Source organism: Eretmochelys imbricata, chromosome 7, assembly GCF_965152235.1.
Source record: "Eretmochelys imbricata isolate rEreImb1 chromosome 7, rEreImb1.hap1, whole genome shotgun sequence".
Lineage (NCBI taxonomy): Eukaryota > Metazoa > Chordata > Testudines > Cheloniidae > Eretmochelys > Eretmochelys imbricata.
In genome coordinates this window covers 46,380,076-46,395,723 of record NC_135578.1, presented here as the reverse complement: position 1 = coordinate 46,395,723, position 15,648 = coordinate 46,380,076, and the positions used below count along the sequence as shown (strand labels likewise).

Sequence of the window (15,648 nt, the reverse complement as noted above, 5' to 3'; positions counted from 1 at the left end):
TTAAAACAAGGCTTGGTGGCCCATGCTGCATTCTAGTCCCGCTGTTCTAAGACCATGACCGCACTCTCCTTTGTTCATAAGGAATAAGTGGGGATTAAAAGTCCATGCAAGCACTCATTGTTCTGGAGATTTTCAGGTTTCCCCAACAGCCAGAGTCCTGCTGGCAAACAGGGACCAGGGGGAGGTGATGGGTCTGCTTCCAGCAGCCCTTCCAGCTGCTGTTTAGAATTCTGGAAAAAAGAAATGGCTTGGGGGTGGCACCTGCCGGGCTCCCAGCCAAGTCTCTGCTGATCTGTAAGCTGGGAAAAGCCAGAGGGGATTGGGCCTGACATTTTCCCAGCTGGATGGCAGTGGCAGAAGTCTCTCAGTGAAGCACACAAGAGGCCCATGCCCGGGCTGGATGGAGAGAAGCCTCAGAGCTTGGCCTCTCCAACTAACCCATTACAATCAGCTAGGCCCACAGGCAGGAGAGACCTACGCCACCTGAGTCCAGCCTCTTCAGAGTAAAACTCAGACGGATCTCCCATCCCCTACCTGGGCTCTGCTCAGCTTCCCTCCTGCTCCAGTGTCCCACAGGCCGCAGACCTCCCTTCCTTCCTGCTGCCTCTGCGCCCAAGCCTGGCTGCTTTGGAAACAACGGGGAAGGGTGATGGAGCCTCACTGCAGGTGTTAGAGTGGGGTGAAGAAGGGCAGTAAATGGCAGTATTCTACTCAATCTTCACCCACAGCCGCAGACTAGGTTGGTGTTTCTGCTAAAATAATTAGCAGTGGAATAGGTCCCTTTCACTTGCCATCAACAGACTTCAGAGTCAACTCCCCCTCAGATGGATGGGGGCAGCTCACGCCAGCGGAAGGATCAGATATTGAAGTACCTGCACAAAATCCAGGTAATTTTACAGATAGGATTGAAGGGTGGCTGTGAGGAAAACAGTCTTTCCCCAGCCAATGCCAGCTGTTTGACCGAGTGACAGTCTAGACTGTAGCCATTCCACTGCCACAGCTACAGCCATGTGCTTTGCCAGTACCTGGGCGCTCTTTGTGCCCTCAGCGAGGATTTAGCACTGCAGATCCACAGAGTGATGGATTTCCTCACTATTCGTCTGTACTGCCCCCTGCCAGACACCCGCACCCCTCCATTCCGAGCGCCCCCTGCCAGCCACCCACATCCCTCCATTCCGTGCGCCCCCCCATGCCGCCCACACCCCTCCATTCCGTGCGCCCCCCCATGCCGCCCACACCCCTCCATTCTGAGCGCCCCCTGCCAGCCACCTGCATCCCTCCATTCCATGCGCCCCCCCATGCCGCCCACCCCCCTCCATTCCGTGTGCCCCCCATGCCGCCCACACCCCTCCATTCCGTGCGCCCCCCCGTGCCGCCCACACCCCTCCATTCCGTGCGCTCCCATGCCCCTCCATTGCAAGCGCCCCCTGCCAGCCACCCGCACCCCTCCATTCCGAGCACCCCGTGCCCCTCCATTCCAAGCATACCTGTACCACCTGCATCCCTCCATTCCAAGTGCCCCGTGCCACCCACACCCCTCCATGCCAAGCGTCCCCATGCCACCCACACCTCTTCCTAGCAACCACACACATGCACCCCATCACCTTTCCTAGCAACCACACACACACCCTGTCACCTCTTCCTAGCAACCATGGGCACACACACAGACAGTGGAGACCATTTCTGTCTCCCTGAGCCATTCCTCATCTCACTCAAGCACCGTTATTTTCGGGACAATCATACCGCAAATCAGTCTATTTTCCACCTAGATCCCCCTCTTTCTACTGGGGCAGCTTCACGTCCCAACTGCAACACCCTGTTCAAAACCAGTTTCCTTATCCCGTGGGAGAGGGCAAGCAGCTGCCTTTCATCTACAGCCCGGGCACTGGTGAAGGAGTTCGTTCACGCAGGCTGATGCCATGGGGAGTTTTTTGATCATGCTGCAATAGCTTGGCCTGACTTGTCTTTGAAAGTCTGCTGGCAGGCATCTCGGGTGCTGTGCTCCCATCAAGCACTGCACTGTACCTGGCAATGGACCAGGTCTCCCCAGCAGGCTGTTATCCAGTAGCTGGAACAGAGGACTGCGAGTCGGGAGTGCCCGGTTCTATTCCTAGCTCTGCCATTGACTCGCTGTGTGATTTTGGACAAATCACGTTGCCCCTCTCTGTCGCAGTTTCCCCTTCAGTAAAACAAGGATCCCACCCTCCTGTTTCACATGGGTGCTTTGATGCACTGTTTGTGTACAACTTGAGTGTTTGAAGGTGTTTGGATGGACGATGCTGTAGAAGTGCAAAGTATTATTAATGATCATATCATAAAACACCAGGCACAACAAGGCCCTGATTCTGCCTGGGGCCTCTGGGCACTACACCAATATAAATCATAATTCCCACAAGCACAACAAGCAGCACTGAAATCAAAGGGGGGTTGTGGTGCTCAGCCCTGCCCAGAATCACATCCTGAGCATCAATGAATGGTGCCAGATGGACAGCGCTGGAGACCAAGGTCTCCCTGTTATTACTCAGCACCCAAAGCACTTGGCATTGCTGCTGGCAATGCCCCATGGGGACACCTCAGACCAAGAAGGAAAACTGATGTGGAGAGGTGGGAGCTCAACCAGCTCACAGAAATGGGGGAAGATCCTCCTAAAGGCCACTCAATGTACGTGCCCCACATCCCCCCAGCGGAAGCAGCACTAAGAAGCCAACGTGTTGGGTGGAGCTCTGGGCTCAGTGGGGGGCTGAGCTCAGTCCTTCCAGATCAACAAGGAGACTGGAGAATCGCTCCTCGCTGAGATTAGTTATCCAAGAGCTCTGCTGTGAGTGCACCCCAGAGCCCCTGCATTCCTCTTCCCCCTGGAGAGCCAGCTCACCTTTGTGAAGCATGAGGGGTGCCTTCCCTTTTCCCCAGCTAGGGCACTGCTGGACAAGTGGAGAATGATCTGACATGGCCAGAGCCAAACAGATCCCAAAGCAGTAACGGAGACTGGACCTAGGGACCCTGCAATGCAGCCACCTCTGGGATGGAACAGGGCACCAACCAAGATGATCATCATGTGCCAGCAATGCCCCTCTGCCATGTACATTGGTCAAACTGGACAGTCTCTACGTAAAAAAATAAATGGACACAAATCAGATGTCAAGAATTATAACATTCATAAACCAGTCGGAGAACACTTCAATCTCTCTGGTCACGCAATCACAGACATGAAGGTCGCTATCTTAAAACAAAGAAACTTCAAATCCAGACTCCAGCGAGAAACTGCTGAATTGGAATTCATTTGCAAATTGGATACTATTAATTTAGGCTTAAATAGAGACTGGGAGTGGCTAAGTCATTATGCAAGGTAGCCTATTTCCTCTTGTTTTTTCCTACCCCCCGCCCCCCCCAGATGTTCTGGTTTAACTTGGTTTTAAACTTGGAGAGTGGTCAGTTTGGATGAGCTATTACCAGCAGGAGAGTGAGTCTGTGTGTGTATGGGGGTGGGTTTTTGGAGGGGGGTGAGGGAGTCAGAGAACCTGGATTTGTGCAGGAAATGGCCTAACTTCATTATCATGCACATTGTGTAAAGAGTTGTCACTTTGGATGGGCTATCACCAGCAGGAGAGTGAATTTGTGTGGGGGGGTGGAGGGTGAGAAAACCTGGATTTGTGCTGGAAATGGCCTAACCTGATGCTCACTTTAGATAAGCTATTACCAGCAGGACAGTGGGGTGGGAGGAGGTATTGTTTCATATTCTCTGTGTATATATAAAGTCTGCTGCAGTTTCCACGGTATGCATCTGATGAAGTGAGCTGTAGCTCACGAAAGCTCATGCTCAAATAAATTGGTTAGTCTCTAAGGTGCCACAAGGACTCCTTTTCTTTTTGCGAATACAGACTAACACGGCTGTTACTCTGAAACCTGTCAAGATGATACTGCAACTCATCGAAGCTGAAGGGGGAATTTATGGAGGCAGAATGTCAGCTTACCCAAGGGCAATAAATCCTGTTTGAACCTGGGGTGTAAAACAGAGGTCTGCAAATGCGATGATGCCAGCTGGCAGGGATGGGGCAGAACTGGGTGAACGAGGGACTAGCCAGTGGAACTGTGTTTGCAGAAAGCAGCTTTCAAAGGCACCTTTACAGAACTTTCCTAACAAGACGTGTTGAGTGCTATGTGCAGATCACAAGGGGGGAGGAGGAGGAAGGATGTGTGCAGACCATGGAGGGCTGGGGAGGTGAGACTTGTGCAGACATGACCAGAGCAGCCCTGTTGAATGAATGTTTCACAGATGCTCAGAAGCTCTTTCCTGGCAAACTCCAGCTAAACAATGGCTCAATGTAAAGTCCAACGACATTTTGCTGCTTCTTATCCTTAATTCACATTGAGATTCCATGTGATTGCAGTAAAAGAGGAGCAGTCTGAGCTAAGCACCTTTCCCGGCGCTGCTCTCCCTGGGTATCTGTGGCATGGCGGATGGAATTGTCCCAGCAGTGGTGCAGGTACCATGGCTCAGAACATCTCTTACCAATGTGGTATTATCACCTGCCCCAGTGTAACCAACAACGTCGGCAGGAGAGATTCAGGGTTACCACTACGTTGCCCAGACTGCCTGTAAAGTCTGCTTTGGCTATTCATGGTGACAGGCTGCAGAGTAGCAGCCGTGTTAGTCTGTATCAGCAAAAAGAATGAGGAGGACTTGTGGCACCTTAGAGACTAACAAATTTATTAGTCTCTAAGGTGCTACAAGTACTCCTCATTCTTTTGGCCGTTTAGTAGGTGGAGCTCTCTGCCCCTGGTGTTAACGCTGGCCCCCGGCCCAGCATGAGGCTGGGGGGGGAGCCATATATTTCCCTTAGGTCCTGACCATTTATAGTCACTAAGGCCCTTGTGGCACTGTTTGAAAAAGGAGGGGTTGTTTGCCCCAAGTCCTGGCCCAATTCCATACAGTGTCCTTCTTCGTCTCCTGTACTAAACTGCTGTGTAGCGTTGCTGGGCACTGTTAAAAAGCTGCCACGTTCCACCACAGAGGTGGCTGAAGCAGGATCCGAGACATTAAATAAACCCACTAAAAGAAATTAAACTGATTCCAAAGATGTCTCCCCAGGAGGCAGCCAGGGAGCCAGCAGGCAGATAATGGGGGGAAACAAGAGGACCCCCAGTATGCCAAGAGAGCAGGGGTTTCTCAACAGCTCCTAGCACATCCATGCTGCTGACCCCAGAGACTGATCCAGAGTCTGTTTCCCTTCCCTGCCCAGACTGAAAGCTGCCAGATATACACTTCGCTGTTTAAAGAGGAACGGCCATGCTGGAGGCGCCTTCCATAGGAAATTTCTCCCAAGAGCAAGCTCCATGGCTAGTACTTGTGCCTGCTCCCATGGCTGTTACTAAAGAGATTCATGTTGGAATAAGGGGTTCATCCTCCCAACAGCTCCTGCTGTGATATTACAACCCTCTAGTTCCTGATGTCATGGGGCGTTGACATGGGAACAAGGACAACTCAACAATCCCCAACTGCAGAGTTAAGTCGGGGAAGCACAGGGCTGACAGCTGCAGCGAGAAGGGGGAGAGGAAGGGCTGCAAACCTGAAGGCTGATCAACTGGGAAGAGTGGCCCTGTACTGAAGGTCCTGATTTTCCTGCTACCACTTGTGGAATATTCATTCCCCATAACTCAAGAGGTGCAACTTGTGAATGTGGGCCTGACTCAAGAGCAGACGCTCGGCACCTCGGAACTCAGGGAGGGGAGATTATCCACAAACAGCCTATTAATGACCAGTAGTCAGCGATGGGCCAAAACAACGACAAAGCTTTCCAGCAGCATTTACAATCTGGGAAGAGTCCTTCTGTCACAGCGCAGGGCAGTCAGCCACTCAGATCCTCTGCCAGCACCAAATGTGCCACCACTCTATCCCAGCCCAATCTTGTACCCACTTGGAGTCCCTCTCTCTCTCAGCCCAACTGTGCCACACTTTACAGGTGGCAGAAACAACCACCAATGCACACCCCCTGCCATGTTGGCATAAAGCTGGCATACGGGGTCTTCATCAGCACCCGTTTCTGCTCCCATCCTGGAGGCATGGAGAGGGAAGTGGCAAGTCTGGGGCAGGAGTCTACTGCATTGTGGCTATTCTCTGCTTCCCACAGCCTGCATGGAGCTACAGGACAATGAGAGTAAAGAGGCCAGGCAAGGGGCAGATATGGGGACTGCTAGAGCAGCTTAGGGCCACCAAGTTGACTCCACGACAAGTGCTGTTAAACGCACAAACTGAACAAACGGGTGCACCCAGAGGCTCTTTTCCTCCCATTTCCTCCAGCAGCAGTGGCTGCAGGGGACCCTGGTAATGCTGGATGGTAGAATGTTTGCAAACAGAAGTGTGAGGTGTAAGTGGATGACGTCCCCTTAACAGGAGAGGAATGTTGACAGTCAGGCTGAGCAACACATTACGCTTGTCTAAAGGCACCACCAGCCAACAATAAAACAGGGGTAGGCCTCGTACATTCAAGGCAGCTTCCTGCACCACAAGACCAGTGGCCCAAGCTCAGCAGGGACCAGAAAAGCCAAGCAGGAGCTATCAGTCTAAGCTCTAAGTCCAACAGCCCAAACTCCCCAGCACACACACACAGAGCTGCTGGCAGGTCTCGCCCAGGATTCTTGACAGGTCACATTGGGTGTTGCTGAATCACTTGTGAGACTGCGTGTCTATCATGGGCAGATGCCATTTAACAAGTCAGTCACTCATCCTACTTATCCCCCTGGGAATTAAGACTCAGGTTGGTTTACTGGCCATCTGGACTAGGTCGATCTCAGAATCTAAGGTACTAACCTGCTATCTAGCATCCATTAGACAGTGATCTTCTCCCCACCACCTGAAGAGTTTGAGCCAGAGGGAACCATTTTATTCTACAGGGAAGCCCGTATTAGGCTTAGGATCTCATCAGGACTCACCATCTGATCTTGCAATTAGCAAGCACCAGCAGAAAAGTGCAGACTGAAAGTCTCAAGCACTTCTGGGGATATAAATCTCTTCAAACCTCACCTCGCAAGCCAGAGGTGGGGTAGGTAAGCGAAGGCTCAGAAACCAGGCATAGGCAAGCATGTAGTGGGAGGAAGAGACAATTTGCTTTTAACCACAGAGAATATCAAACAGCGGCCCAGAAGAGAAGGCTGCGCTTCCATCTACAGGGAGATCTGGCATCCAATGCTTTACTCCCATGGTTTAGTACACCAGCTCCACTCCACCCCTGTAATTCTCTATGTTCTACCCAGCAGGGGTCATATGGAGATCTAATTTCTGCTCCCCCACTGAAACCGAACTCCTCAACACTTGCAATTGGTCCTCCTCAGACTCCTGTCCCTACAGTGCCTTCCTTTGAAACTCCATGAGACCTAGCTCAGAGGATTATAGAACTCATCTATTGGGATGCCTAAAACTAGCCTGAGATCTCCAGCAGCTTGGGGGGTCTCTGCCATATACAGACTTGAGGCCCATATTTCAGAACTCCGCCCAGTTCCCACAGCTGTATGCTCATCCTGGAGGAGTATTAGCAGAATGGCTTCCAGGCCTGGCCAGCTCCAGAGAGCTCCCATCTGGTTCTTACCGTGTGAGGATTGTCGTAGTAGACGCCGATGCAGCAGAGCTTTGGAGAGATGCTGCAGCTCTCCATGAAGAGCTTGCCACACTCGCTGTAGGGCCCCACTTTGGACTTGTATGCCAGGGTGATGTTGCAGATGGGGGGCGAGCCAGTACTCACGACCACCTCCGAGAAGAGCCCCGAATAGATGGCAAAGCCAAAGAGAGTCAGCAGCAGGAGTACAAGCAATGCCCCAATCAGTCCAAGGAGCACCCAGTCCGCCATGGCCCCGGTGCCTCAAACTCCCCTCACAAACTAAAGAGGAGAAAGTGGAGAGTTAAGCCAACCTTAGGAGACAGCGGTCTGCTTCAAAGCTACTTTCCAGCAACATCAGCCACCCTCCTCTTCCAATTCCTCTGCTTTCCACACAGCTGATGAATGCAACTAAGGCCAGCTCAGAAGCACTCAAAAAATTAACCCCACACCCTGCTGACCATTCAGTTTTTGTAACCACATGCAAACTGTGCCACCTGAATGCCTCTTGGGAATTAAGAGGTTAAACGGCCAGGGCATTGGAAGACATTGTTTGTTATCACCCAGTTACCAGAAGAGCACTGGTGCTCCACCCCCTTTCCTGAGATGTAACCAGGCGAGATCAACATCTAACAAGGCTGGGAATCCAGGACACTGGAGGATTTATTTATGGTACAATGGACAAGGCAGAAGGTTAAGGACTAAAATGTAAGAGATCATTTGTTTCTCATCTCGCCTATTGGCGAAGAGCTTTGTGGGAAGAGGCCCACTTTTTTTTCTTTGTAACCCACAAATAATCACAGGTTTCAGAGTTACATCCATGTTAGTCTGCATTCGCAAAAAGAAAAGGAGTACTTGTGGCACCTTAGAGACTTACCAATTTATTTGAGCATAAGCTTTCGTGTATGCATCCGATGAAGTGAGCTGTAGCTCACGAAAGCTTATGCTCAAATAAATTGGTTAGTCTCTAAGGTGCTACAAGTACTCCTTTTCTTTTCACAAATAATCAGTTATCTTTAATGTTTAACTCCATCCTGATGATGGCTATTGTGAACTACACACAATGGACAATGCTACCCTGTTTCTGACCTTGGCTTGATTCTCAATTTACACCATCTTCCTTGATGCCATAAATGTGAAGACCCAACCAGTCTGAGATTGGTATGTGTTGATGACAGGTATCTATACTAGCATCTGGAAGGGAATAGCCTTTATGTGCAGGAGGGATAAGAGGGAATTCTGAGTAATCATGATACATCTTAAGCTACTCAGATGGAGGTGGAGGTGACCCAATCCAAATAACTCAGGTAGAATTCTGGGGTTCCAGTTCTTGTCTCTGCCAGCAGAGGCCCACTTCTTAAAGAGAGCTGGAGTATGATCAACGTGACTTTAAACTGTGCTTCACACCCCTCCCAAAACCAGATCACTCTAACCATACCACAGCCAGAAGTGAAAGGCACAATGTAAACATCCTCATATGTGAAAGAGGCTCTGTCAAGGTAGAACTGCTTTATTTCTTCACCTGATTTTTAAATCTGAAAGAGCTTTTAAAATGGTGACGGACTTTCCACCATTTGTGCTGTTCGCTTTCTGTCTTCTCTTCACTTCAGAGCAATGAAACTAGTGTGGTGAATTTTGCTGGCTGGTTTTCATACACAAGCAGGCTACTGTTATGTTTAGCTTTCCAATAATCTAGGGGGAAAGTTTCAATCAAATACACTAAAGAAAAGTTTGATTTTATTTTCCCCAAAACCCCATATCTATGCTCATGGGGTTTTGAACAGAAACTAAATTTGGGACCCAAGTTAAAATTCAGCAGCACCCCTTTAACTACATTGGACAAATTTACTTTCTCTGAAAAAACAATTCCATCTTGGCCATTTCTTTATTCAGCCTCACATTGACCACAAATCCTGTTACTATACTCATCAATGCAAGCACAGCCAAGACCAAACACTTCAAAGTCAGCCAGATCCATCCCTGGTCTAACTCCACTCACTGCAGGGGGATTAGACTGGGGTGAATTTGACGCACTGTGTCTTATGTTCCACTCACCTGAAAGTCAGAAGGCTAGAGCCTAGCAACAGCTCATGGTCTCTGCTAGAGTCCTGATCAAGGATCCACGTTCCTAAAACAGGAGGGAGATAGTATCATTATTTCCTTTATTAATAACTGCAGCATGAAAACCACCCCCCCACACACACATACCCACTTTAGAAATAAACAGCCACCCCAACCACTTTACACGTGGGTTGTTGTGCTCCCTTTTGGAGAGGAATCAGGATCGCTGATTCCAAACAATGACTCCCAACCCCCCGCCCGCTTGAGATGAATGGCATGTCCCCTTAGTTTGGGATTGTTTAGCCACATCAGAGCTGTCTGAGGAACTCCATTCAGAAAAAGATCACCTTGGAAAGCTGCAGATCTCCCTTCAGGATTGGAGAGGAATTTAAAAAGAAAGATTCAGAGATTTCTTTCCAAAATCTAAGATCAAACATTTCATGACAAGAAAGGCCAGATGGCATGGCTTGAGCTAGCAATAGCACAGAGGGGTGTGATGAAGGGGGGGATTTTCTTGTTTTTTCCTTGTTTTTTCCAATGGTTTGCATGCAGAGGGGATGGGACTCAGTTTACCTGGTTGTTACTGGTTTAAAGAGGTGATGGGAGAGGGAGTTTGTTGTTACAGAGGACCGGCGATGGAAATTGGGACCCCAGCCAATGTCCTGGAGAATGAATACCCCAGCGACTGGTGACCTGAAGGCCTAGTTCAGGATCCACAGCCAGTTCCGGACAGTGGGAGAACAATGGGCTGTAAAGAGAGGACCCCGGTGACCTGACCAGGCGGTTCCAGCCAGAGGGGGCCAGAGGACAGAAGAGAGGAGAAGAGGCCCTGTTTACCTGGATAGAAGACAATGGACACAGGCAGGGGCCCTGTGATATCAGATGCCCAGCTGGGAAGCAGGGGGGCTCTGGGCTGGAGAGACAGAGCAGGCAGAGCCCACCTGGATGCAGGGGAGACTCAGATGTACTGTGCTGAGGGAGGCCAGGCCTGAGGGCCCTGAGAGTTTCGTATGCTGTGTTCAGACACTCAATAAACCCTCCTGTTTTATGCTGGCTGAGAGTCACTCCAGTCTAGAGAACAGGGTTGTATGGGAGTGGAGGCCATGGGGGTCCAGAGCGAGTGGACTCCCTGAGGGGGCCCACAGCGAGAAACCCACAGCGAGAAACAGTCATGTGCAGTTCCAGGAAGTGGAGGGGCTTAACCCCCGAGAACGGCTGTCTCACTGAAAGGGGTTCCCCCCAGGGACTGCATGAGACTAAGAGTGGGCACGACCCGTGAGTCCACGACAAGGGGTGCTCTGCAAACCTTCCCAGCTCCACCAATGCATCTCAAGATATGTCCACTCTGCAGCTGGGAGCGTGCCTCCCAGTGCAGGGGACAGATTCATGCTAACTCTGCTCCAGATAAAAATAGCAACATGGCTAGGTAGCATAGGCAGCGGCTCAAGCTAGCCACCTGACAACAAGCCTGCTCAGACCTCCTGGGTACATACTTGGGCAGCGAGCAAAGGGGCAAAACTTCAGCCAAATTCTGCTATCAATTATATCTGGGGCAAATCTGCAGGAACTCCATTGAAATCAATATTTTATTAAGATGATGTTAAAATAAAAAGAAAACCATACAGAGTTTAAGCAAAAAGAAAAGGAGTACTTGTGGCACCTTAGAGACTAACAAATTTATTTGAGCATAAGCCTTCGTGAGCTACAGCTCACTTCAACCATAGAAGTTTCTGGTTATCAGGGAATAATGTACAGATTATCAAGGGATGCAAAGTTCGGTTTAGGATCTGATGGCATAAAGAATACATAATCTGCAATATCCCAATTGAGGGTAGAAGGTTAACGGGTCAAAGTACAGACATCGAGATATGAGGGTATGTTGTTCATATAATGGCTATGTTCAGGCGTTATTCTGGATTTACCCTCAGGTAACAGGATGCAGAATTTGGTCCTATGTTTTTGTTTGTTTCTAAAGCTTACTCAATACAAATGTTAGTAATCAAATCACACCGATTATACCACACCCACACACATAAGCCTCACACAAAAGAAAAAGAAGAAAGGAAGCTTGCCACACAGAACAATTGAGACAGGGCTACAATCTGTGCGTGTCAAAAATTAGGAAGAGGAAAGTGAACCAAGCCCCCAGGCAGTTAACCAACTCATCCACTGCACAGAGGTTACTGACGAGCCCAGAAACTGGAATCTGTTATCAAATCCCATTCACCCCCTTCTCTACTCATACAGCTGTTCAGTTTCTCCCAAGTTCCCAACCTGTCTTGTTTACTTCAGTTGTGTTCTGCTTCCTGGTTCACGTGTACCAGCCTGATGAGGTCACAGTGCTCGTGCACAGTCTGGGAAGCCAACAAGCATTTCTCCTTCCATTCCTTAAAGAGCCACTGATGCTCTATGGAAAACTTTGGAACACATACACTTTGGCAGCAATTCTGCCTGGGTGTCAATGTTTTATCCAGCAGGAAAGGGGAAGGCAGTTGGGGACTGTTTCTAGGATTCCAGGGAACATACAGCTTCTCTGCTCCTTTCAGAGTTTGCCCACTCCAGATTCTTATTCCGTACCTGAGTAGTAATCTCCTGTGACAACTGTTCAGCTAATTGTAATGACACAAACAGAGGATTATGGCTTCAGGTAAGGACTAAGCAACTGGAGTGGAATGAGCCCTTGGGCCCTGATGCCACTGGGATCCAATACTGATTTCAAATCAGGGCGAATCACGTTTGTTGCCAGCCTGCTTTTCCTGACTAGCGTGGACTGGAATTTTTAATTCAAATGAGGTCCAAGCTCATTACAGACTCTTGGGCCTTTGCTTAAATTGGTAAATGTTGGTTATTGTCAATTTTTGCTTCCATTCAAAGATTGATAAAGAAACACCTGTGTTCACAGCTAGAGAAAATGTGGTTTTTTTTAATTTTAAATACTGTTTGAGTTCTCCTGAAAGTTGCACTGTAAGGAATCTCCCACACCCAGATACCATGGTGATGGGTGCTAGAGAAAAAACACAGAGGAGAGCCCAGGGCATGGGGAGGGGGAGATTTGGGGGGGATGATCAATGCAGGAGGGGACACTGGTCACCCTCAGAAGAACTTTGGCATACTAAGTGTTTGGCTGTTCCTCAAAGATTTTCTCCTCCTCAAACAAAAGAGATGCAGAAATCTTTGAGGCTAGTCAAACACCTGGCCCAGCAAGACTTGCCCCACAGCGAGTCCCCTTCCTGGCACACCGCATGCCACTCCGCCAGAGACCCTGCTGACCCATGGACTCGAACCCTCCTCCTCGGGAAACACTGCTGAAACTCCGGGATTGCCCAGCGCATGTCAGTCTCACGAAAGCTTATGCTCAAATAAATGTGTTCGTCTCTAAGGTGCCCCAAGTCCTCCTTTTCTTTTTCCACCCCACACGGGGATCCACTGCAGGCTGGTCTACAAGGGTTTACAAGCTCTGAGTAAAAAGAAAAGGAGGACTTGGGCCACCTTAGAGACGAACAAATGTATCAGTCTCCTCCCGAAGCCAGCAGGGATCCCCCGAGTGCCAGTCTCCCCCTGCACCCCCGCTCGGGGATCCCCTGAGTGCCCGTTTCTCCCCCCGGGATTTGCCAGGCCCGTCTCCCCTTGGGGTCAGTCCCGCGCCCAACTCACCCCGCGGCGGTGGCAGCAGGGCGGGGGCCGTGCGCTCCTGGCTCAGTCTCGGTCGCTGCTGAGGCGGCGCTCGGGGGCGCGCCCGGGCGGGCAGGCGGCAAGACGCTCCCCCGCTTCACCACCACCCCCACACAGGCGCGCGGGCCCCGGCGGGACGGAGCGTGCGCGGGCACGGCCTGGCTGCGGGCGGGCGCCGCGCTGGGCGTGGCGCTGCCCGTCCCCGGAGGGGGCCTGGGTAGGGCGGCGTAGAGGGGCTCCTCGATGGCCCCGCCACAGCCCCGGGCGGGAAGCGTCTCTGGGGTGGTCCCACCCCAGCCAGCAGGGGGCGGAGGTCTCTGGGGTTGTACCATCCCAGCCACAGGGGGGTCTCTGGAGTGGTGTCATCTCAGCCGCTGGGGGGGGAGGGCGTATCCGGGTTGGCCCTACCCTAACCAGCAGGGGAGGGGGGCTCTGAGGTGCCACTGCCTTGGTCTGGGGGGGTCACTGGGCTGGCCCCTCCTTGGAACCAGGCCTGTCCATGAGTGAGCCTGAGGTGGCACCGCCAGTCTCTTCTCAAGGCAACGTGCCAATCTTAGGGGGCTCTTCGGCCCCTGGGCTACCTCCCAGCTCTGCTCCCCAGCCAGCCCAAATGAGAGCCCGATGCTGGGGGGCAGAAGGAAATGCTGGGACAGGAGTGACACCCCACACGCTGGCAGCCCGGAGCAGGGCCACCGGGCAAAATGGTGCTGTTGGAGGAGCATCCAAGGCTGGGGCCTTGCAATTTACCGAGCAGCCTTTTACTGTCGTGCTGTGGGAGGAGATCTCCAGCCTTGTGTTGGGCTGTCACAGATGCATGCCAGGCTGACACGTTGGCATCCGAGGAGAGTACCCTAGTCCTGTAGTATTGGCTGAGTGCTCAGTGTGTACAGTGTTGCCAGAAGAGGGCTCCAGCCGGGCCTGGTCCTATCAAGAAATGGGTGCAGAAGCATCTGTGGAGTCCCCCCTCCCCCACCAGGCAAGGGTGGTGTTCTCAGAAGAGTAACCCCAAACTAACACAGAAGAATGGGAGAAGTGTCCCTCTGGCAAGGTGACATCAGAAGAAGGCACCCCACTGTTATCCCCCAACAACCTAACCTGCACCAACAGTCATTTTCATATTGGAATATTATTTAAAAATTGAGTAGAAAAGGATGTGAAAGTCCCTATAGCTCCATCACAATAAAACAGGAAGTGGCAGCAGGACTAACTCACGCGTGGATGTCAGTCAGCGATAAGCATCATAGAAATGCCTATAAATAAATATTCTGAAAATGTAATCCAAAACCAACTGATTGTCTACCAGACAGTGTTCATCACTGAAACAGCAGGGGACCTAACAAAATAATATCAGAATATAAAGGCTCACACGTGATCTAGTTTCCCCCCACCTGAGGACTTCAGTGTAAGGAAATGTTATGTTTCTGTGCCACGACTATGGTAGGGGCTGTTAAATTCTTCTCATGCCCTGTTTCATGATGTCCAGACCAGCAAGACTGAGCTATATGGTGATCAGTCTGGTGAATCCAAATGGACTCCACCCAATAATAGATTTGGTCATTTCCTGTCAGGAGATGTTTTTCACCCACTTCACAGGTGTTGTATTGAGACTGGTTTGGCTACCCTCTTGAGGACACCATGGGCCTGGACCAATGGAGTCTCACCAGAATTCAGGTACAGAGATCCAGAAAGTGCTAGGAGGGCTGTAGACTATGTCCTGTGAAATGTGTGCATGGCTGGTGAAACCCAGAAAGGAGGTTTGTGGGTGCATTATTGATGGGGAATGTTAATGTCTCCCTTCTGGAGAGCAAGATGCTAAATACCCTGAAGGGATGATCAGGACTTTGCTCAAGACATTTATTTGTAATTACCTCAGCCATTACCTCTGCCCCAAACTCTCCCTTGATTGGACAGGTCAAAGAATGGCTTGATGACAGTCAAGGTAGATATGCTGGAGGATAGGTATAGGGTCCAGAGTGACCTAGACAAATTGGAGGATTGGGCCAAAATAAATCTGATGAGGTTCAACAAGGACAAGTGTAGAGTCCTGCACTTAGGAAGGAAGAATCCCATGCACCGCTACAGGCTGGGGATCGATTGGCTAAGCAGCAGTTCTGCAGAAAAGGACCTGGGGATTACAGTGGACAAGAAGCTGGATGTGAGTCAGCAGTGTGCCCTTGTTGCCAAGAAGGCCAATGGCATACTGGGCTGTATTAGTAGGAGCATTGCCAGCAGATCGACGGAAGTGATTATTCCCCTCTATTTGTCACTGGTGAGACCACACCTGGAGTACTGCATCCAGTTTTGGTCCCCCCACTATAGAAGGGTT

At 50.7% G+C, this 15,648-nt stretch overlaps 1 protein-coding gene across 2 annotated transcripts in view; it reads right to left on the bottom strand.

Annotated features, from left to right (window-relative positions):
* The window catches only part of TEX264 (testis expressed 264, ER-phagy receptor), a 128,720-nt gene extending 115,280 nt beyond the window's left edge, over positions 1 to 13,440 (bottom strand). The window contains exons 1-3 of one of the 2 annotated variants that reach the window (XM_077822676.1): positions 13,305 to 13,440; positions 9,645 to 9,717; positions 7,584 to 7,871 (exon numbers count right to left, since the gene is read on the bottom strand). In XM_077822676.1, coding sequence (XP_077678802.1) covers positions 7,584 to 7,841 — 258 coding nt within the window. In that variant the 5' untranslated portion in view covers positions 7,842 to 7,871; positions 9,645 to 9,717; positions 13,305 to 13,440. Of the gene's footprint in view, positions 1 to 2,872; positions 3,105 to 7,583; positions 7,872 to 9,644; positions 9,718 to 13,304 lie in introns of those variants that run through there. The other variant, XM_077822677.1, reaches the window with a different exon arrangement.
* Positions 13,441 to 15,648: the final 2,208 nt, after the last annotated feature.